The following is a 24,621-nucleotide window of genomic DNA, read 5'->3' on the forward strand; positions in this document are numbered from 1 at the left end:
CTAGGCACTGCGTGGACCAATGGTAGTGTGCCACATGGTGCAGAGGAGCAAATTAAGAACAGTTGTGTGGCAGTTGATTGTTGTCGTGGGTGATGGCGTCGGTGGTCGTCGTGGAGGGGCCTGGGGGCAAAGTCAAGGCAACCGTAGAGAGCCTGAGATAGTGGGCAAGAGAAAACATGGCGAACGGGGAGCTTCACAGACCAGAGGAACACAACAACAACTGCAAAGGGACAGACCAACGGGAGCAGCACGACAGTGGCAGACGAGTGATGTCAATAGCAGAAACCAAGCCGGTGGCAAACAAGACAGAGCCTGCAATTAAGTAGTAGGTCGTGGTATAGGGAAGGGTCAAGTTTGTGGATCCCCCTAAAAGATATATATTTTTTATTTTATTTTTTTGATAAAAAGTTTTTACAATTATAAAAATTGCAATTAATAAATAAATAAATTTTAAATAACAAATAATAGAAAAATAATTTTATTTTTTATTTTTAAATCGTACCCGACTGGTTAGGTAGGTCGTAGGTCTGCTTGCTAAAAAAAATTTTGCCCCAAAAATGACTTTTGCCCAATATAGGCAAATTTATAGTCAAAATTTATGGAAAGGGCCTCCTGAATGCACTAGTAAGCTTGGATTTGGCATAGGACGCCCCCAAAATTTGTTGCTCCTCAGATCTGGAAAACCTGTGAATCTACAAATGCACCAAGATCTCTCCAACAAGGGTACACAATGGAGCTCCAATGGCTCTTATACTATGTAAGAATATGTCAATAATAACCAAAATCTAGAGGCTAATGAATAACACAACACAAAAGAGACAAAGATAGACAAGAACAAATTGTATTCTCATTAAGATACAAAAACCGATTAACTATACAATGAACACGAGTCTACTTATAAAGGCAAGGCAATAGGGAAATGAGAGCACACAATCATGACATGTGGCCCAATGAGATACAAGGGTAGGTTAGAGAAATAATAAAATATTCTACTAAAGGTGGATCACCCACCGAAGGTGGAATGTGATAACAAGATAACACCACAAAAGGTGGAATTTCTCCTACAACCATCTTCCCTAGATGCACAATTCCCTAAGTGTCTCATATGCAAATTACAATGAATGCATTATCCTAAGTTAAGTAAAGTGTAATTATGAGAAATAATTTACACCAACAAAACTCCACTGATTCACCGTTCTCATCAATAGGCTCTCCAATCATAAAATTAAGAGTGCACCACCCATGGAAATTGTAATGGGTGATCCGGTGTTCAAAATTGGTTGACTATGCACAAGCCCTTCGGTTTCATCCGCAATAGTAATGACTTTGTCCTACCCATTCTCCATCTCTCCATCATCCTTAGCTACTGCAATAGTGTCATTCCCATCAAAACTAAAAGAATTTGAACCACCCAAATCTTCAGCCACAACTTGTCTCACAAGTAGCTCATCTATCAGATTCCTAGCATCAATATCCACATTGTTGTGCTCGTCTAATTTTAGTGACTCAAATACAAAAACAACTTTGATGTAATTCAGTTGCTACTAAATTGGTGAAGCACTAACAAAATCCAACCACCCAAAACTATATTAATTCCAATGGCCGTCTTCACAAAGGGAGAGCTTGCTACTACGCCTACATCACTCTTTAGTGTCACAAGTTCATGGTTGTTCAAACCATTTATACATGCCAGAGTTGCATCAAGAGTTGAGAAAGAAACAAACCCAACATCATTATCTACATTCTCTTCATTTTGTAGTGGTGAAGCTTCCTTGTCACCTCTCGATTGATCTTGTCAAACACTAGTATTCTCACTTTCTTCATCCCGCCAATGTACATGGCGCATTGTCTCAACTTCCACAAAGGTGGATTGCTAGCTATCTTTCTCGTCATTTAATGATTTCTCCAAGGCATCTGATTTTTATGCCTTGCTTTTGTTGCAGATACTCCATATCAAAGCTAGGAGCTATTGGGCTTTTGTCACATTCCAACATGCTAAGAAAATCTTCAATGACTGAATCAAATTCATCATCCAATTGATCCAACAACCTCTTCCGAGCAGCCAAAATCTCACACAAAGGTGAATCTAAGGTAGGATGAACAACTCCCACTTCAGCGTGACTCTTTTCTGCATACAAGTATAAAGCTCTACGATCCAACACCCAAACATCTTCCATCTCTGCTCAATTTCTTCACAACTTCTCCTTGGCTCCAATCAAGCTATGATACCAATTGTTTAATAATCAAGAGCAAATAAACAAAACCAAAAATAGAATTAGAGAGATTCAGAAAAAATAAATAATACACACCACCAGATTTAATTATATCGATACATGATCTGTACTCATTCTTTTATACAAATGTATAACTCTCTGAAATGAAGAGACAACAAAGAAATGAAGAGACATGGCAAAGGAATGGTAAGGTGGTCCCGTTGGACTTCACATTCTCAACATAGAAGGCCCTTTTTTAAGGACGATAGAGAATGGCAATTAAATAGAAAGGGAAAATCTTAATAGTACAAGAAATTTTAGTTATTCGCAGATTATTATGGATTGATTTTAATTTCTCATCTTACATTTCCTGCTGAGAGGGCAGCTTTCCAATTCCTTAAGCATTCATATCTTTTTACATCTTCCATTCTTCTGCTTCCTCCAGCTTTCCTGAAGAACAATTCAATATTTTTATTACGTGCAATCAGAAAACAGAGCTTTACCAAACATTAATCAATAAATCTAGGCAGTGATGCATACCATACAATATGATTTCATCAAGTTTAACAGTATGGTCTAGCTTTCCAGACATTAAGAATAGGAAACTAAAAAGAAACTTGATTCCTTCTTCACTGTGCACATCTGACACCATGTCTTACTGCAATCCTGTTTTTGCAGTTTGCTTCAATTAAAATCACCAATAATCTCCACAAGAACATTCTCCGTCTTTGAAATGATGGAACCGATTTGCATCTCTCACAATAATTTCTCTTGCAACAATTTTAGATATAATCTTGGTTGTAGCATGGCAGTCACCACATACTCGGAGGTTCTTGACAACTCTAATACTTGTTCCAGGGGATGTATTTAATAAGCCAAACGCAATTGCCAACATCTCACTGTGTGGACAAAGTAACAATTTCTTCTCCACTTCGTCCACATCATTCAATAAAGGTCTTGTATCTGGAATATAACCTGCTTCCTTCATCTCCCAAGACAATGTCTCTAATACTGCATATATCTCCTGTGTTTGTGGGTGTGATCGATCTCCTACACAAAAAGTGTGTACCATTTTACAGACTTCAATCCAACTATACCCGGGTATCTTTTTAATTCCTCTATCCTTCATTGTTTTCCTTACTTTTTGGACACCATCCCATCTGCCCAAGTCTGCATAAATGTTTGAGAGAAGAACATATGGTGAAGCACTTTTGGGATCCAATTCAAAAACAAATTCTGCCACAAACTCTGCTAGCCATAAATTCTTACTAGATTTACAAGCCGCAAACAAACCCATCCAGACAACATCATCAGGTTTCACTGGCATTTTGATTATGAAGTTCAGGGCTTCCTCTAGATAGCCAGCGCGGCCAAGAAGGTCAACCATGCATGCATAATGATCCAAATTAGGTATAATGTGATTGAAATATTTGCAGCCCTCATCCACTAGACCTGCATGGTTGCATGCGTATAAAACGCAAACAAAGCTCACATGGTTAGGATCAATTCCAGAATGCTTCATTAGTTCAAAGAGTTCGAGGGAGTCCTTCCCATAGCCATGCAAAGCATATCCTGCAATCATCGTGGTCCATGAGATCACATTCCGATCATACATTTTTTCAAACAATTGCCGTGCTTTTTGTATTTTTCCACATTTTGCATACATATCTATCAGAGCATTCACAGCTACAACTTCAGAAAGCAGTCCACTCTCAATTACTCTTTGATGGACCTCCACACCCCGTTCCAAAGCTCCTGTTTTTGTGCATACTGAGAGGATGCTGGAAACGGTGAACTGATCAGACTGGACATCTGCTTGTTGCATTTGGTTAAAAACCTCCAAAGCTCTTTCAACAAGCCCATGTTGTGCATATCCAGCAATGATTGCATTCCATGAAACCAAATCTCGGTTAGGTAATTTATCAAACACTTCGCGTGCCTTTCGTATGCTTCCACATTTTGCATACATGGCTATCAGGGTATTCGACAGGACAATATCTGACAAAAACCCATTTTCCAATATCCTTCGATGGATTTCTACGCCCTGTTCCAAAGAACCCATTTGAGTACACGCTGGGAGGATACTAGAAAAGGTTGCTGAATTTGGCTTTACACCTAACATTTGCATTTGGGTTAGAATCTCCAAGGCCTTTTCAAGAAACCCATTTTGTGCATATCCAGCAACAACAACATTCCATGAGACGACATTCCGCTCAGGCATTTCTTCAAAAAGACTTAAAGCCTCGTCAAGAACACCATTCTGTGCATATCGAGAAATGATTGAATTCCACGAGACTACATTTCTTAGAGGCATTTTGTCAAACAGTTCGCGTGCCATGTGCATCCTTCCACATTTTGCATACATATCTACCAGCGCATTGCCAACCACAACATCTGACAAAAAACTGCTTTCAATTATTGTTCTATGGATCTCCATACCCTTTTCCACAGCTTCCATTGAGGCACAAGCTGGAAGGATGCTGGAAAGGGTGAAGCTATCAGGTTTAACACTCGTTTGTTGCATTTGGTGAAAGAGTACCAATGCCTCTTGAGGGAACCCATGTCGTCTGTAAGCTCCAATTATTGTATTCCATGAGCTGAGAGTTGGTTCACTCATGTTGTCAAAAACTGTGCGAGCGTTCTGTAAACTTCCCAACTTATCATACATACTAATAAGTTTGCTTTGTAAATTAGTGTGTGTGGATAATTTAAATCCTGTGTCATTGTCATTGATGTGAAGGTGGATTTGCTTAGCCTCTGAAAGGGCATTCTTGGCAATGCAGGTTTGCAACAGTTGAAGATATAGAGAGGGGTCTACATGAAGCTTGTTTATACTAAGCAGAATGTGCATTGCCTCCTTCAAAGAACCCTCCCTACAGAGCTCTCTGAGTTTGAGCTTGAGATCTGCCATGGATTACATTGTATGTGTTTTTATTCAGAGTGTGCTGGAAGACTGTGAAGGAATCATTTCTAAAATTTCTTCCCAGCATTGTTGTTGTCCTTGCTACATATTGAACATGGCAATCGTGAGTATGGACTCTGTCTGGAGTAACAAGAGTACCCTCTTTCAGGGTGAAAGGATTTCAGGCAATTAACAAATCAAACTTAGTCCGAGAAAAAATTTCCTATGTGAGGGCTTATCAATTACATTTTGTGATTTTTAAATAGGTCTTCTCTAAATTAAAGAAAAATAAAAAAATATCAATGATGATTTTTTTTGTCGTCAAAAATAAAATAGCTCATACTTGATTTTTCAAGCTACACCAAAAATAACATGACAAACAGTTCAAACTAGTTTGCCGTTGGAGCTAATAAAGAAGAAAAAAACAATAAACTTATTGTTTAGATTTATGTAAAAGATGTTTGGGTAATTTTATTTAAAAAGAAAAAAAGAAAAAAAAATGATCAATTATTTGTTAGAAAATGAGTCATATATAAATCAGAGGTGAACTTGTTACCAAGAGGGTTGGTAGTTAACCTCACATACAAATGGGAGATCCTAGGTTTAACTATTGATTAGTCCATGAAAAGTTGAACATGATATCAAGGTAAGGCCAAACTAGGATCTTGAACACCTATAATGTGGCTCAATGAGGGGTTTTGAAAAATGAGCGTTGCCCAAACCAAAGATGGATCGGTCCTTGAGAGGGTCGTTCAACTCCAAGCTGGTCCATGAAAAGTTAAAAATTATTATTATATTATTATTTCTAAACTAGCAATCTTAATTTGAATGTGATTGGCCAATACATATGATCAAACATTGATATCATATTTCATTGCTATTTCTCTATTCAAATATGGTTTATAAAATTTAAGGGTAAAGGCCCTATGTTGCTAGTTAGGCGATAAGCTAAATTTGTAGACAACATGGTAGACTAATATTTATGACAATTTTTATCTAATTTTTGGTTCAATTTGAAAAATGTTCTAATGTGACCATAGAGCAACATGTAGCACACTTTTGTGCTAAGTTCAATTCCTTCAACTCTTATCCACTCTCACTTACTCTTACATTTTTATACATTTAACCATATTCTTATCCTATCTATACCTATTCTCACATATTCCTAACATTTATTGGCCAAGATTTCTTTGCATTCATTCTTTTGCTTGAGACCACCAATTCCATATCCCAAGTCATTTCCATGATGCTAAGGATTGATTTGAAATAATGCTAATTTAAACTGATTTTCAACTAGAAAAATTAAATGACTAACTCTCATCTTTTCTCATAGGCATTAGGAGACAACTTAGTACATACTTGTTTGATGATCTATTATGTCTTAATCTTTAAGTTGTCTATTTGAGCAATAAACCATATGCAATCACCTAATTATCATTCACCATTACAAAAATCATCTTGGAACTTTTGGGATTGGAGCACTCAAAAGAACACTAATTTGTATCAAAATCAACATCTAGATTACTTGCATGTTTCCATGTTGTCTATCAATATTTATCATGATCATAAAGCTATTCTAATAAATGGAGTTGACCTAGGAGAACTTACCCTTGCAATCTAGTAATCTCACTAAGGTATGTATATATATGCCACTAATCCTTCATAATTAACTAGAAGAAAAGATTATATTTTCACTACGCCAAATTAGAACCATGCATCATGGATCAAATCCACATAGTACACATTTGATTTAGAGTTACAAAGTCAACCCGAGGGTAGTAATATTTTCACATGGAATTTAAACATTGGATATGATGAGGTTATTCTTATTCTATGCCTAGAAGATTGAGTTTTGTGTCACGTCAAGTTTCATCTTCATCATAGTTCCAAAAGATAAGTGGACCTATCTCCTAATTTAGCATTAATTTACATGATTTGTTGTACCTAATTATCCTTTTCTTCAATTTAAGTTAATTATGTTGAGTTGATTATGTTTACTTAATTATCCTAGACTAACATTATGGAAAGGTTATTTTCCTTTACACATTTTGTGAAGCCATTTGGCACCCCTTATAGTTTGACCTTAGGATTTATACCTTTACTATTTGTAGGGATTTAGATTTTTCACTTCTATTGATTCTCATTTTTAAATCCTCTTAGGTTTATGTATTCCTATACTATAGTTATTTCATTATAATCTAATTCTAAGGTTGTCTTGTGAGCTCCATTTTACCCACCCTAACCACTCTTTGATGCCTTAGTAAAGATTAATTTTCATATCTAACTCATTATTGAAATTTCTAATTTTTTAAATTTTAAAGTGATTCGTTATGATCTATTTGCTCCTTTCATATACATTGCATTGTTTATGTCACAAACTACTTGCAATTATAATCTCTTTTTAAAAAAGAGTTCTCACCTAAACCATAACATGACCCCCACTCTAATGGAATTGAAATAATTTTGGATGGTCATATTAAAGAACACAAATTTTCTAATGAACTTGCTATTTTGGCTCATTCAAAAAACCATATACAACTAGCTAAAATGATTCATAACTTATTTATCAACAAGCCATAAGAGCTGGAGGCCTTGTAAGATATCTAGGTACTAAAATTGCTTCTTATAGATTTTTATTTGGTGCATCTACTTCTACAATCTCCAATTAACATCTTACCATATAGTATTTATCAAGTTTCTCTATCTATGCCCCTCCTTATGACTTTTTTCTAAATATACCCTTCCTAATATATTTCATCCCACATGATCATGTATTAAACCTTTACTCCTATTTTATCTACCAATACCCCGACTACCATATCAACTACCCCTCTCACTTGTATCATTCCTACTTCCACCACTCACTTCTCTACAATTGATATTCCTTGTTTTGGTGCACCATCCATGCATATGCACAAAATTAATTGTATCATATCCTCTATACCTCTTTTCTAACTTATTATCACTTTCATTACTCATACCAACCATACACCTACACCAACACTAGTGAACCTTAACGTTGTCTATTCACTGTTCCCTCATATATCATAGATGAATCCATGCAAAATATAGATCAAGTAAATAAAAAATAGATGCAAGAACAAATGGATAAGATGGTGAGGAATTCAGATATATCCATACACCTACACCAACACTAGTGAACCTTAACATTCTCTATTCACCGTTCCCTCATATATCATAGATGAATCCATGCAAAATATAGATCAAGTAAATAAAAAATAGATGCAAGAACAAATGGATAAGATGGTGAGGAATTCAGATATATCCATACACCTACACCAACACTAGTGAACCTTACGTTGTCTATTCATTGTTCCCTCCATAGATAAATCCATGCAAAATATAGATCAAGTAAATAAAAAATAGATGCAAGAACAAATGGGTAAGATGGTGAGGAATTCAGATATATTAGATATATACTCCACCATTATATGAGATTTTATACATTCTCTTCTTGTGGGCTTTGTGGCGTCTCATTTTGAAATGTACAATGGAAAAATTGACATAAACATATACTTAAGATATTTTATGGCCTCATGTGTATATTTTTACGCCGATAGGCTTCAGTGTGGGCTTTTTAGCCTGGCAAATTGTTAGCCTCCCGTGAAAATAGATTGCGGTGACAGTTTGTCGGCGTGATGTAATTTTTTCGATGCATGTTTTGACGGTTTTGGACATGTTACCATTGGAGTGTGTGGTGGCATACAGTGAAGGCAGAGCATAGTTAATGCGATTTAGTAGCATTAACATCCATGTTTCATACCTTGCCTATTTGCGTTATTAGCAAGTTTAATATGTAATGCAAGTTGAACGCGACTGGTTTTGTGGAGGTGATTGTATTTTTGGAGCAGAGCTATTGTGAGAAGACTATGTGCTATCTGTAGCAAGGTTAGTGTTTTCTTGAATCTGGGTTTTGATTTTGGTCTTGTATTTAACACTTTTGTCTCATACAATTTTGGAATACTGGGTTTGAAACATGTATTGAAAAATTGGTTTAGTGTTCTGCTTGCGAGAAGAAGATTGAGTGGTGTCTACAACAGGGTTTCTTCAGTCGTGGTGCATGTGAGACGGTTAGGTCTACAAGTAAGCAGTTTTTCTCTTTGATGTATTGTGAGGTATTAAGATTGCATCTGTCAATACTTTGCTTGTAAGGTTTTTAGCAAGAAATGGCATTATGTTTCCATTTTGGAAACCCCACTAATTTGGGGTTTTTTTAAAGAACGAAAATTTAAATGGCCAGTTTGTTATTCTTTTCATGATCCTCATAATTTAGGGTATTTTATTTAAATGAAATGTACCATTGGGACTGTTTCACTGGTTAAACCATTGCGACTGTTTCACTGGTTAGCAAAGTCGATTGCAACTCTGTACAGTTTAGGTTTACATTGTTATCCTTTGTTGACTTTTGCAGCTGGCTTGTGTAGTTGTTGGGAATTTTTACCTTTCGCCTCTCTTTTTTCCCCCCAACAACAGTTAGCATTGCCCTGACATAATACAGGGCTAAATAGAAGAACAACAGTCACATTAGTGGATCAAATATGTAAAGTTTCGATTTAAATTGCCAGGCTTTGTTGAGTTTTGCAGCTTGCTTGTGTAGTTGTTGGGGAGCTTTTCAATGAAAAAATTCTACCATGATTCTTCGAAAGGAACCCCTCGCGTGCCTTTTTTGTTCTAGAGACCCCGTGCAAAGTTGTACCCCGTCGCTTTTAACTTGTGGAGCAATCAGATTGATTGATTACTGCTTAAAATTGTTTATAAAAGCCTTTCGCTTAAAATGCCTTGATTGCTTCTACCTCTACATTTCTTGTAGAGGTTTATTATCACACGAATGATAATGAGAGTTTATTTTCTCAACAAATACTACCCTCATTTCTTGACCTCTTGTATCGATTTATACAACTCTTTGTCATATGTTCTTTACTGCAAGCATAGCAGAGACCTCAAGTCATTTAAGGAAGTATTATTTCATTTGCCTTAGAACTTTATTTATCTTATTGTATCTAGGTCAACCACTTGACTTCGACATTGCTCAAGTAGAAGCAACCCTATGCTTTTAGCTAAATTGTTAAATCTAACTGTGCATATCGATACAAACTAAAAAAATTAAAGTCCATTATTGAAACTCATGCAGGTTTGACTATATTTACTAATAACTAATTAGACCTGTAGCTTCAGAGAGAATATAAAATCATTATGTAGTGCAATGGAAATCTGTCGTACAGTAATGATCTGTCTGGTTCTTGCCAAATAATTGATTTTTTTCACCATCTGCCACCGACAATCTTGAAAGCTTTAATGCTGCTATCACAAATAAGAAATACCTAATCTATCTCTAGAATGTCATTGAGTGAGGATCGTAATTTAAACAAAATTGATTGTGTTAGTTTGCTTGTTCTTGTTCATCAAGAATTAATTTATTCTAATTTTGGTTTAGACCTTGCATATTTGGTTGACCATAACTTTTGCTATTGCTGATAATTGTAGTTGTTTGATTCCCTTATAGTGGGGCTTACTTGGACATGAGCCATTAGAGATCTTACGGCTTTCAGCAGGCCTATGCTTTACTGAGAGGATAGCTTTAATAACAACATTGTTAACTCTCCTCAGGGTAAGATTATGAAGTTCCTACACACCAACCTATTTATGTTTATGTTTTTTCACTTCATATTTCACTTATTTATGTTTATGTTTTTTCACTTCATATTTCACAATTTTAGTGATGACATTTTTCACTCATACTTTTTGGTTGCCTCTTGGTATAAGTGTTATGCCTAATGCTCTAAGTATTTCATTCTTTAAGAAATGTTTTTTAGCATGTGAGGACAGGTTGTTGTGTTAGATGAAGGTGTTGATAATGATATGGTCGTTAACATTCAATTTTTTTTAGAGGAGTTGTTTAAATCTAGACTCAGGCAACCACTATTTACAATTATTAAGGTTGAGACATTCACTTTTTTTAGTTCTATTTCTCTCTTCCAAATTTACATGCATCAAACAGTCTTCCATGTTAGATGTTGGATATCACATCTAAAATTGCCATTTAGTCTTTCTTATTGTACATGAGGTGTTAAAGACTATCAATATGAATCTAGGTCTTCTTAATTGCTCTTATGAAATGGTATCCCACAAAGCTTCAGTTAGCTGATGAATCAAGGTGTGAAAGTTCTAGAATTGCATAAATATTAGTAGGTTTGAATTTGGAGAATGTGTATGTCTTTGGAGAATGTGTATGCGGAATGGTCATTTAATTGTAGATATGGACGCATGGTCTTTTAACTACAAAATGAGACCATTCACTTCACATAGGGCATTGTTATGATTCGCTGAACAACGCTGTGTTTAAGAGCTGGATTTAATGAATGACCATTCAGTGTAAAAAAATGACATATAATGCTTTCTTTTTTAAATCTTGTTTGCTTTTGAAGCTGCAAATTTAATACAATTTTAGGTATGTTCTTAAGATTGATGTGCTCAATTTGATGGTTCTTTGAAGCTTTTTCTATTTGGGTGAGCATTTGTACAATTTATGAAATTTTAGCTTGTGTGCAAAAAACTTTCCCAATGTTGTTTAATTTTAGTTGTGTTCTCGATTAATTGTGTTGAATTTGAGCAATATTTTGTTAATGCATGATAGCCTTGGTAAGATAAATGATTGAATGAGAGACAAATGAAGTCTCTCATTCAAACATTTATTATTGTGAGGGGGCACGATCAAGTGATGTCTTGATCGGCATGGACGGTCAAGACATCGCTTGATCGTACCCAGCCCACTACATATACCAAATGAAATGTGTGAGAATGGATATTGAAATAAAAATGCTCCTCTCCTGCAACATAAAAGAAGACAATTAGATTTATACAACAATTCAGTGATAGATAATACATAGAACAAGATAAATTTTAATTCTGATCCACAAAATTAACATGGTATCAGAGCCAGGTTTCCTTCTATAAAACCTAATCGCCTGAAGGAAGATCTGATTAAGATCAAATTGATATCTCCTTGAAAGGATCAAATTGATATCTCCTTGAAAGTCTCGAATATGGCCACATTGCAAGAACTTGGCCTCTCAAACTTAAACTACAAGCATCCCTTGTTGAAGTCAGAATTTCAGACGTATGTTCAGAAAATTATGTTCTCTAGAAGAAACTCAAGATACTTTGTGATTGAGAGGGAGCTTACTAATCAAGATTGAGCACTTCTGAGGTAAAAATTGTAAATATTGATTATTATTATTAATACTAACAATTATTTTATGGGCCCTATGTAAATCATAAGGAAGTGACGACTTCCAAATGATTTCCACTTGTATTTTTGAGGTTATTGGAAGGTGACGATCTTACAATAACTCAAGATTGTGGATAAAATCGCCGACAGAGGCAATCCACGTAAAAGTTTGTGGATAGAATCGCTGACAGAGGCAGCCCACATAAGAGCTCATGGATAGAATCGCCGACTAAGGCAATCCACGTAAATAAAAATGCTCCTCCTCTCCTGCAACATAAAAGAAGACAATTAGATTTATACAACAATTCAGTGATAGATAATACATAGAACAAGATAATTTTTAATTCTGATCCACAAAATTAACATATTTAACCATTTTGTTAAAAATCTTATTAAATTTTAAAAATTTGATGCTCTCTCTTCACTGTTTCTCAAATTTTTTATTAAATTTTCATTATTCTGTATACATTCTTATTAATTGTTCTACATTTGATGATTTTTTAGCTATTTTGGTAAAACAGGGGTAAAATAAATTTAAGAAATTGATGCTTCCGAATGTTTCTCAAATATTGAGAGCTCAATTTGATTAACCGTAGTTTGAAAATTTCTACATATATTTTTGCTTCAAGTCTGATTCATTTAGCACTTTTGAGTGCTTCAATTTTAAAGTTTTAATATTTTTGTGTTTCGTGTTGTTTGTTGACAAATATTGTTTATTTTGGGTCATTCCTGTTATTTTAACTAAATAGCTATTCAATCGAAATTATCAATGAATTAGCAAAAGCCATTTATTTTTGTATGTTGTAGTGTTTTTGAGCTGTTTTGCTCTTTCAATTTGTGGTCTTCCATTTATTTAGATTGGTTTTCGACACATACAATGGTTTTGTTCAACCAGGGTGCATTCAATTACATTCTAATGAGTTTTTTGAAATATCAGGGGCGAATTATTTTTTTCCTAAAATTTCAGGGCATAATTGTTTAACCAGGATGCTTTCAATTACATTTTCCTAAGTTTTGTGAAATTATAGGGTATAATTGTTTATCAAGGATGCATTCAATTACGGTTTGTTGAGTTTTCTGAAATTTCAGGGCATAACTATTTAACCAGGTTGCATTCAATTACATTTTAATGATTTTGGTGAAATTTTAGGGGAGAATTGTTTAATGAGAATGCATTCAACTCATGGGTATTTACCTAAAAATCTCTTGCTTTAACTGCAATTTTGGAACTTTATTAACAACTCATAAAATTGCACTTCAGGGTATTCTTTATCACTGAGAGGGATGAATCCCACAGAGAAATCATACAAAATAATTTAATCTTACACGGATTTACAAAATGGGATGAACTCATATTAAGGTAATTATGATTGATTGATTTTGTTGGTAAATTTATAACTGTGCTGTGATTATGTGTTGAGAAAATCTGTTGTAATTGTTCAACAAAAGTGGGAGCAATCATGGTGACAATGTTGTTGTCTTCAAGTCGTGCAAAAGGGAGGAGATTTGATAAAGAAAGAATATCGAATATGGAAAAATGGAGGAGATCACTGGAGTGATGTTACAGGGAATGTTGTTGTTGCTCACGTATTCAAGCTTCCAGATCCCATGTACTTCATTTCTTAATATCGATTCTATACCTCAATCTATTCATGTGTATATAAGCTGTGGGAATTGACCCACACAAATAAACCTATGAAGGGCTTAGCCATGTAAGAAAAATATTGTTGTGGTGGCAACCACGTTAAGCATTGCCAATTGAGGTGTGCACTAACTATTGTTTTTTTTCAATAGATAAGTGAGAGGGCTAAATGGGACCTGCTCACTTAAAAATCATAGTTCACAACAATGAAATTAAAATAAAAGCAAACCAATTCAGATCCGAATTTTAAAAGGGTTTTCATTACCATGTGAAGAGAAGCTTTATTATTTTTTATCTTTACGAGTAGACAACATTATTAGCTTAACTCTTTTTGGGAAAAGACTAATCAGGTTTAGCTTCAACATTACTGGTATTTTCTTCTACTCGCCAACATTTTTTTTTTACTATGTTTAATACGTTTAGCTTCCTCCATTATGAACTCCATGTGTATGGTTTTTTCTTATGTTTTAAACATGATTATTCTTTTATGCTAGTTTCCTTTGCCTCACTTGCTAATGGTATAGTTTACAAATGTTGTCCTCATATGATTTGTCCTTAACCAATTTAGCAAACCTCTACCTATCAACTTCTTGTTGTGCGCATATAGCGTGCAACTGCTAGTTTATATAAGTTATTAGCCAGGTTAATTTTTTATGCATGAGCATCCATGTTTCCATAACCATTGTCAACACCCTGCCTCCATGTACCAAATGGTAATCATAAATTAGAGTACGCACATTTATGTATGCAAAATGTGGAATTAAGAGTTGTGTACCTTAATTGTTTGTCAGATTGCCTCAGTGGTAGGTGTAACACCAAATTCCACATTTGTTGCCAACATCTCTCATTCATGTGTAGGAAGGTATCGAAATGCATGAGTTTGTAACAACATAAATTATAAAGATAGAGATAATAAAAATAAAATAACAAATTAAGGAAAGGTGATGTAAATTTACTAAAGAGAGAGGAGGCAGTGGTATTGATCCATTAAGAAGAGAGAGGCTACAAAATATGGATATAAAATGGAAAGAATTGCTGGTGAATAGGGGGCACCTTTGACCAAGGGAGAATGGAGGCGTTGTTTTAAAGTAAAGAGAACAAAGGCATTGATCAAGTGAGGGGGAGTGTGGTTGCAGAGTGTTGAGCAAGTAGCATCCCAAAAAGTGAATCAAACAGGTTTTAGGAAAAGGGAATCAGTCAAAGGAGTAGCGAGTAGGGCATGGTGAGTAAACATCGACTCATCTAGGAGCTTTTGGTAGTATCATTGATCCAAAATATTGAGTAGCAGGAGACTTCATGTGGGGACAACTGTCAAGATAGAGGACATCATGGACTAAGCAAAGAAGATAAAGAGTGTGTGAGGATAAGGAAGTGGAGCTTTGTGTGTGGGAAATTAGGGAACATCACCTTTGAAGGTGTAGAGCAACAATATGGTGTTTGAATGAGGGCATACATAATAGGGGCATATAGGATTATTTATTAAGAAGGAAGTATTGATTTCTAAATAAGTTGAGAGCAATAGCGGTTGTTTGGCTTTTTATTAGTAATTTGGGAATTGATCATTGGATGTGTAAAAATGATTTATGAGATTTGATTGTTGATTGATATTTAGTTATAAAAGAATGAGGCCTTGTATGTGATTGTTAAATTGTAGATTTGAATAGGTCTCTTGTTGAAAATTTTATGTCAATGTTATTTGGGTTTGTGTACATAGTGTCTTTGTTTTTTTGATTATGTCTTGAGTTTGGAGCTATATGCAGAGGGAGGGTTGAGTGTTATTGCATTAGTGGTATCAGAGCGGATGTTCTTGAGCGTGCAAGTAGATCAATGATTGTGAGGTAGCTTGGCACCAAGACCTGAGGGAAAAGTTGTGAGGAGAAGTCTCTATGTAAGTGTAAAGTGGAAAATTGGAGAACCTTAACCAAATTTGCCACTTGGGAGAAAGGTGGGAACTTAACTAAGGTTCAATTTTCACTTGAGGGGGAATTTACATTCAAAAGAGGGGGATGAATCTACTAGATCCAATCCTAAGGGATGCAAGGATTGAATACTAAGAAGATTGGTTGTGATTAAAATGCAATTGACCCTCTTTTGTAAGTTGATTAATTGAATTAGGAGTAAATGCTAGAAATGAAGACAAAGTATGCAAAAATAGTGAGCTCTAGATTTGGGATTCAACCGTACACTTGGATTTAAGAAGTTTGAGATGATTTGGAGTTGCTCTGTGAAATCCAGCAAAAGTTGCAGGGACCGTGTGTCTGGACAGGGGCGCCCTCCTATCAGTTCTCCGAACTTTTCGCGCGTCGAAAAGGGTTTTTCCTTCTCTACGAATAAAGCTTAATTCCAGAAGTACAGTTGTGCACCTACTTCCTGCACACAAAAATAAAGGGAAATGTATTGGGAATAGGGGTTTCTCTTCAGATCAAACCCTGGTTTTGGAATTAACCAAGTGGTTGAAATAATGTAAATGAAAGGACTGCAAGTAGAAATCCTCCTCTTTGAGGGGATGTTGAATTGAATGAAATTGAAATGCTTATACCTCCTTGTGAAGTTTTGCTTGCCTCCACATGGAATTAGGGTTTCATGAAGTAGAATGATGATCTCCTCTTCGATGCTTGAAACCTTTTTCTCTATTGTTGCTCCAAAGCTTGACAGGAGACTGAAAATGCTCAATTGCTCTTGAATGCTCGAATGCTTGATAATGATTGTGGGATCAATCATGTGTGTTATGTCAAATGAGGGAAAATCCCTCTTATATACTTGTTAGTCGGTTTAATTGACTGGTTTTCTGACTTAGGCCAACATAGGGGGGATTTTTCCACCCTGATTTGAGATGGGAAAAAGAGAGGGGCCTCAAAATGGGTCCCAAATAGGGGATCCCAGGGTGCCACAACCTGGTCCTTCCCTATTTTGGGACAGGATCAAGGTGGCTTTGAGGTGTAGGGTTGAGCAAAATGCAGGTTTTGACTTGTACGAGCATATTCAGGTCTTTGATCAGGCCGAGGGGCACAAAAACTAAGCTGAAGACCTAAATACAGTCAAAAATTGCAAGGGATGAAATTTTAGGACATTACATTTAGCCCCCACTTTAGCGAGAGTATAAGCTTACGCAAATACTGTCGGTAAAGTACAAGAAATTCAGATTGAAAGACTTTCACCACATCAAGGAGTCAAGATTCACCAAGCCCCCAATGGACTTTAGGATCTTACAACTTCAATGATAAGGTAAAAGGGAAGATCATGAGAGAAAGAGATAGCCATGACTACAACTAGTAAGGTTCTCTTACTATGAGTCATGAAAAGAAGCACAAAAAATTACAAAGCAAAGACAAAGTTTGCTAAGTAACTTAAAGTATCAAAAGAGAGAATCATGAGTGGAGTGTATGCCCCACGTTAAAGCAATTGCATATGCCTTATTGGGAGCAATTTCTTTAAGGTAGGATACACCTAAAGAAGACAAGCACGTTATCACAATAATTTAGCCCCCAAGAGAGGATAAATCAAAGGATAATGAACACAAAGCACAAAACACGAGGTGGTTTCACCTAACTTTGGAGTCAGTATTCTTTTTAAGATAACTCATGTATATAATGTATATGTATATATGCATAGAATCGTCCTCATCCCCCAAAGAGAGGAAACCAACATGGAAGAAGGGAACACGTGTCTTTTGAGTCAACATGGTAGAGACCAAAAGAGATCTCAACACTTTGCGTTGTCCTCAAGTAGACAACACTAGGGCCAACAAATAGAGGAATAGGAAGAAAAAATAGAAGAATGGCACAAACAAGCAAGAGAGGAGAGAGAGAGAGAGTCTATAGTGCTAATGAAGCTAATCAAGCACGTTGTCCTCCCTTGATCTTGTTGATCATTATTTCAGGAAGGTGGACAACATGCAAGAGGAGACACATCGAGCACAGTAGATGGAGCTATCATAAGTTCCAAACAAGGACAATGCTCTAATGATAAGTCACTTTGTTCATTACTAAGAGCTACGATTAATGCTTTAGAAAATTGTGCAGATAAGTCATTGTCAACATCAACATATTTATATTCATCATCAGAAATATTAGGATTAACATTTTCATCATTAAGAACATTTTCACCTATTTCTTCATCAAGATTAATAAGAATAGGAGCTCTAATAGGAATAGAACTTGAACCATCATTTGTCTTAAGAATTTTGTGTCTTGGAGAATTAGGTTGAACATCATGTTTAGGAGAAAATGGAATCATGCCAACAGTTGGTGTTTTGGGAGAAGAAATGGTTTGGGAAGCAACTTCATGAGCTCTAGCACGATGTCTTCGTCAACATTCTCTCGCACAATGGTTTTGTCTAGTCTTGGTTGAAGGTTGAGAAGAGTTAGTCTCATTAGGTATATGATTCATCTCTTCTTTTAAGGAAGGATGAATGGGTTGAGGTCTTTTAGTTTGAACAATGGAAGAGGTCAGTCATTTCTCTCTAAAAGATGAAGGAGGAGTAACCACACCATATAAAGGAGGAATAGGAGGTGTAGGAAGGAGGCCAAGTCCATCATGAGGAGGACGGATAGGTCTAACCTTAGGAGGGATAGTTTTTTTTGTAGGAGGAAAAGTTTTTCTACCTTTGGGAGGAAGAGGAGACTCATCCATAGGAGAAGGAATGGATTCTTCCTTAGGAAGAGAAATATCTCTTTTCTTGAGTGAAAGGATACTCTTCTCTTTAGGAGAAGAAATAGGTGTCTCTTTGGGAAGAAGATTATTTCTTTCCTTAGGAGGAAGAACAATCTTATCCTGATGCATGAGCATCCCGGGTTCTTGGCAATCTTGTATCAACCAAAAACATTTATTATCTATTTGTTTTCTGTTTTGCAGTTTCAACATTTCTTTTTTCTTTTTCTTGCATTGGCTCATCGGATCTTCTAGAGCTGGGTTTTTCTTTAGAGCATGATCATCTTCCTTATTGCTAAACTGCGGAGCATTTGGATCATTTACTGACAAGTTATCGATTCCAGATTTCGAGACAGTTTTTTGGCACTGAAACCGCTTGGACCTATTTACATTGGCGAATCTTGCGAACCCTTTCTATAGCTTGAGGAGCCTCAGTTCATTGATCTCGATGTTCCTTGGCATGTGGCCAACTTTCCCTTTGATCCGCACTTCATCCTTTGGATTTTTCGGAGGAATCTCTTTGGCAGAGACCGACCTATTGGTTTTACACGTTTGATCTTGTTCTTCGGCATTTGATTCCTTTTGGGCCGACTAGATATCCGTGGATCATATAAATCAATGTAATTAAGCATCATAATTCAGGTAGGAAGAATATAGAAGATAGATCTTAAGAATTAGAGGTCTGGAGTTGACCGATTTTGTAATTGAGCATGTATATAGTAGACCAGTGAGCCGAATCTTGTATTATGGATGTTATCGGCTATCTGTAACCAGTTTTCATTCATTCAGTTCGACATTGCCTCCATCATATCCTCTTGTTTCCATTATGTTTACTTTTGTTGCTTGGTCTAGATTTATCTCTTTGAGGTCCCTCCTAACCGGTGATTGCACCAAGTGGTATCAGAGTGAGATTTCATTTTGGAGATTTCGTTGTCAAGAGAATTTTGATGTAGGGTAGCGGATTGCGGATCTAACTTGTAGCTACAGAGGACTGGCATGAAGATGGCATGAAGAGGAAATAGGAATGGTGGAGCACGTGGGAATGGAAACCCTGTTGTGATGGAAATGTTGAGAGGAATTGCAGCCTAGTTGAAAGCCATTGAAACAACCCAGAGAAGAGGTCGACCTATTGAAGATGTAAGTAGAGATGAAAAAGAAGCACCAATAGAACAAGTCACTAACTCATTTGGGTACATTTTCTGATGAACTATGGGATTTCAGATAATATCAACGAAGAAAAATCATGTTAGATAATATCAACGAAGAACAAAATAAGGATACAATTGCGAGATCGTGGTCTATCTTGAAAAGAAAAGGTGATGGGAAATGTTATTGTCCTTGCAAAAATTGTAAGGGCTTGAAGACTAGAAGACTTTTAATCACAACGATTGAGAAACATTGTACGCAACATGGTCACATTGAAGGGGGCATGATTATCGTCCATTGATAAGTTGTTCATTGTATGTGTTTATATTGATTGCATTTGTAAATGTTTATATGGGTTTAACAATTTATATACATAAAAAATCACTTGTTAACGAGATCATGATCATGGTTTATTTATGTTGATCATTTTTATATAGGTGGGGCGCCCTAGGGCACATGATATGGACTACCACGACCCGAAGAATGTGGTTTTCCAAGTGGAGGAACATGGAGGTGTGAATATCAAAGCTAAAGATAATGATCTTATGGAAGAAGATGATCATGCGCCAAAAAACACAGTTGAAGATGATGGTACAAATAGATTGATCCATGACACATTTAGTAATGGCGCAACTGATCATGATGATCAAGATGACTTTGATGTTGTTCATGACCTACCTGTACTTGACAAGGCATACGAGCCCCTTTACGAAGACTCCCAAACAACTCCTCTCTATTGTATTGTTGTTGAACTTGAAGGTTATGAATGGTTTATCCAGCATAACAATCTTACGTATGTAAAGGTATGTCATATATGTCATCTTTTTTCATCTATTTTTGTTGTTATTTCATCACTAGTAAATAAAAGGTGAAATATGTACCATTAATATTCTTTATATTAACAAATTATTTTTTTGTTCTAGAGTGATATGTGATTTTTGGTTACCACCATCAAATAATCTACATCGCTCATATCGAGAATTTTCTATCATTATGAAAGATATTGGAATGCAGTATCAAACAATATATGCATGTCCCAATGATCATATTATATATCATAAACGACATGAATTTGCAACAGAATGCCCTAAATGTCATATCAATAGATATCAAATAGATCAACTAACAAAAAAGGTGCCTCGCAAGTTTCTTCGTTATATTCCCATTATTCCACGTTTGCAACGATTATTTAGGTGCGAAAACTTGACGCAATTTATGGATTACCATGCATGCAATAGAAGTCAAGATGACATTCTTTGAATGCATGCTGATGGTTCTGGATTTACAAACATAGAGGAAAAATGGCTACACTTTAAAGAACCTCGTAATCTCAGACTTTCATTGGTATCGACGGTGTCAATCCATTTGGAGAGCTGAGATCTATTTACTCAGTGTGGCCTGTTTTTGTTATCAACAATAAAATTCCTCCATGGATGTCAATAAAGAGGGAGCACATAATGTTGGTAATGATTGTTCCAGGTATTTTTTTCATTTAATAGTCATGTACATTAAATTATATATTGCAGTAAAATGGTTATAATAATTATGGAATGTTTTTGTTCATTCAACTAGGTAAGTACCAAGTTAAAGATATGAATGTATATATCGAGTCTCTTATCGACGAGTTGCTGGAGTTATGGAATGGTGTCACTATGTATGACATCTCTAGACTAATAAGACAAAGACAATTTGAATTCCATGCAATGCTTGTATGGACAATTCATGATGCCCCAAAACTCTCACATTTTTTATGGTATGTTATAATGTTCAACTTGCGCACTTTAATAATGTTTAATTTTTAAAAGTATAAATCATGCATTTTAAAAAAAAATCCATTCAATATATATAATTATAAAAAGTAACATATTTAATCCAATTATACAAAGGGAAAATTTGCATGTCTAGTTTGTGGTCCAAAGATGAAATTTCGTCATTCTACAAGTTTAGGAAAACAGGTGTTTGATGAGTATAGGCACTTCCTCCACAAAAATCATAAGTATCGAATTATTGAAAAACACCTTTTCAATGGGAAAGAAGAGACTACATCAAAACCACGAAGAATGACACCTCGCCTATGGAAATTGGAATATAATAGAATTAATCGTCAAGATAATGCCATTCAATCTTGTATGTGGGAAAAGCGGGTCGATGGAACTCAATATGTGAAAATATTCCAAAAGAAACTTGTCCACACACACACACACAGGACTTTTTGGTGCAAACTATGGAGTAATGAAGTATTACTCAGCTTCCCAAGGTTGGTCCCATGGTTCTCTATCTTACAATGTCCCTCAAACCAATGTTTTTACTCTCAGATCACTGAACAAAATGGTTTAGGGATGACAAATGTAAGAACGAGGGATGCTTTGATAGATTTTAGTATGAAATGCATCCTAAGCTATGCATGATTCTAGAAATGCAATAAACTAGATTATAAGATAACAAGGTTAGTATGAATACTATCTTAACATGATATATTTAGTCTATGATTGAGCTAAAATGATAAAGAAATTATTCTAAACATGCATATTTAGACTAATTCCTGATTTAAAAGAGGCTAAACTGATGAGCATAAAAATGATATGAAAGCTTGAATGTATTTGAGCATAAGTATGATACTGTAAAGCGAAAAAAACGAACCCTAGTCGTTCTCCCCTCCCCAACTCCGAGGAGGGAGAAGGGAGAGTCACTAGGGTTGATGGTTTTCACTTAGGAAGGACTTTACATTCAAAAGAGGGGTTGAAACCCACAAGATCCAATCCCACACAATGCAAGATTGGATTCTATATGAGTTTCAAGGGTTGTGATAGTAAGGATACCCTCTTTTGTAAATAATGTAGATGAAAAGATTGAACTAGGAATGCATAGAAAGTGAGAAAGATTCGCTTATAAACTGAAATAGGGATATAGGATGAAGCTGTGGACCTGGAATTAGCAGTAAAATGTCGATACGGCGCTGTCCTGCAAATTTGAGCAAAAGTTGACGGGACGATGGCGCCACGGTCCTCCGAAAAATCCGCGAAACGAAGGGGGATCTATTCGTCTCTGCACAAGGATTCCAGATCTTCAATTTCAGCCGCGTACCTGCAACCTACACAGAAAAGCGAAGACGATTGGGGGGTTAGGGATTAGGGGTTTGCCTTTAGGTCAAACCCCGGTTTTGGAATTAACCAAGAAATGAGAAATTGCTGTAAATGTAAATGTTTGTAATGTAGAACAAGTACTAATACCTTGTTGTAAGGATGTTTGTATCCTTATGTGCGAAGGTATAGATGTTGTTGTTTGTAGTATGTTGTAGTATGTGATCTCCTCTTCAATGGTTGAATCCTTGTCTTGAATGCAACACTTAGCCTTGAATGGAGACTTAGAATGATCAATTGCTTGAAAGAATGCTTGAATGCTTGAGTATAGTTTCCACGCTTTTTTTTATCATATCGAATGAAAGAGGAAAATGTAGTTTATATACTTGTCAATTAGGGCTGATAGACTGATTTTCCCAACCTTAGGCCGACTAGCAAATGTTAATTTTTCAATTTGCAAACAAAAAGGCCCGAAGTCCCATAGGAGACCGGGCCCAAAATAGGGCCAGGGACTAGGGCGCTGGGCGCCATGGTCCTGGGGGACCAGGGCGCTGGTCGCTCTGGTCCCACCTCCCGCGACAGCAGGGTGCAAGGAGGATCAGGCCAGGGTGCTGGAAAAATGCAGTTTTTGGTGTCATGGACAAGTTTCGGGGTCTCCATTCAGGTTTAGTGTTGCATCGCCATCGTGAAGACCAAAATGCGGTCGAAATTGCAAGTGTCGCAATTTTAGGACGCTACATTTAGCCCCCACTTTAGCGGGAGTATAAGTGTACGCTCATACTTCCGGTAAAGTACAAGGAAACAACATTGAAAAACTTTCACCACATCAAGGAGGCAAGATACACCAAGCCCCCAGTGGACTAAGGATCTTACGACTTCGATTGACAAGGTAAAAGGGAAGATCACGAGGGAGAACCATGACTGTCAGTAGCAAGGTTCCCTCACTATGAGTCATGCAAGAAAGATATCAAAAATTTTCAAGGCAAAGCTAAATTTGTCAAGAAATTTTCAAGTATCTTGAAAAGATATGAACAGGATGTATGCCCCCCTACGTTAAAGCGATCGTACACGCCTCACCGGGGGTGATTGCTTTAAGGTAGTGATACATATAAGAAATGAGAAAGGGAAAGGAGCACGTTATCACAAGGATTTAGCCCCCAAGTGTGAGATAAACCCAAGGATAATAAACACAAAACACAAAGCACGAGGTGACTTCGCTTTCCTCGGGGTCAGTATGCTGTATGATAATTCATGTATATCATATGTATGTATGCATAATTGTTCTTCATTCCCCAATCAAGGAAGGTCACCTAGAAGAAGGGAACACATGTGTCTTTTGAGTCAACATGAGAGAGATCGAGAGATCTCAATGCCTTGCATCGTCCTCAAGTAGACAACACTAAGGACAACAAATAGAAGAATGAGAATAACACATAGAAGAAGTAACGAAAGAGAGGAGGAGAGAATCTGCTATGCTAATGAAACTAGTCTAGCACGTCATCTACCCCCCGATCTTGCTGATCAATGTTTCGGGAAGGTAGGGAACACGCTAGAGGAGGAACATTCAACACAGCAGATGGAGCTATCACAAGATCCAAACAAGGGCTATGTTCATATCCCAAGCCACGGTGTTCTTGTCTAGGAGCTAGGATAAGTGCTTTAGAAAATTCGTTAGATAAATGGTTATCAATATCAACAAGTTCATATTCACTATCAGAATGAACAGGAGAAGTAACATT

General features: G+C 36.2%; 1 protein-coding gene and 1 long non-coding RNA gene across 5 annotated transcripts; one reads left to right on the plus strand and one right to left on the minus strand.

The window, feature by feature from the left end:
- Positions 1-1,182: 1,182 nt before the first annotated feature.
- On the minus strand, positions 1,183-5,353 carry LOC131071653 (pentatricopeptide repeat-containing protein At4g21065). 3 transcript variants are annotated; one of them, XM_058007592.2, is made up of 3 exons: positions 2,754-5,353; positions 2,579-2,663; positions 1,183-2,220 (listed from the first exon to the last, which is right to left on the minus strand). In XM_058007592.2, the coding sequence occupies exon 1, from the start codon at positions 5,122-5,124 to the stop codon at positions 2,908-2,910; it is 2,217 nt and encodes a 738-aa protein (XP_057863575.2). In that variant the 5' UTR covers positions 5,125-5,353; the 3' UTR covers positions 1,183-2,220; positions 2,579-2,663; positions 2,754-2,907. The 3 variants fall into 3 exon arrangements, with proteins under 3 accessions (XP_057863575.2, XP_059074614.1, XP_057863564.2); XM_059218631.1 differs by lacking the exon at positions 1,183-2,220 and having other exon boundaries at positions 2,300-2,658; XM_058007581.2 differs by lacking the exon at positions 1,183-2,220 and having other exon boundaries at positions 2,300-2,663.
- Positions 5,354-8,699: 3,346 nt separating this feature from the next.
- Positions 8,700-14,229, plus strand: LOC131856092 (uncharacterized). Of its 2 annotated transcripts, XR_009358207.1 has the most exons (5): positions 8,700-9,024; positions 9,135-9,219; positions 10,621-10,744; positions 13,626-13,724; positions 13,814-14,229. It is a non-coding gene; the product is annotated as an uncharacterized LOC131856092 (long non-coding RNA). The 2 variants fall into 2 exon arrangements; XR_009358208.1 differs by lacking the exon at positions 10,621-10,744.
- Positions 14,230-24,621: the final 10,392 nt, after the last annotated feature.

This window comes from Cryptomeria japonica, chromosome 1, assembly GCF_030272615.1.
Source record: "Cryptomeria japonica chromosome 1, Sugi_1.0, whole genome shotgun sequence".
Lineage (NCBI taxonomy): Eukaryota > Viridiplantae > Streptophyta > Pinopsida > Cupressales > Cupressaceae > Cryptomeria > Cryptomeria japonica.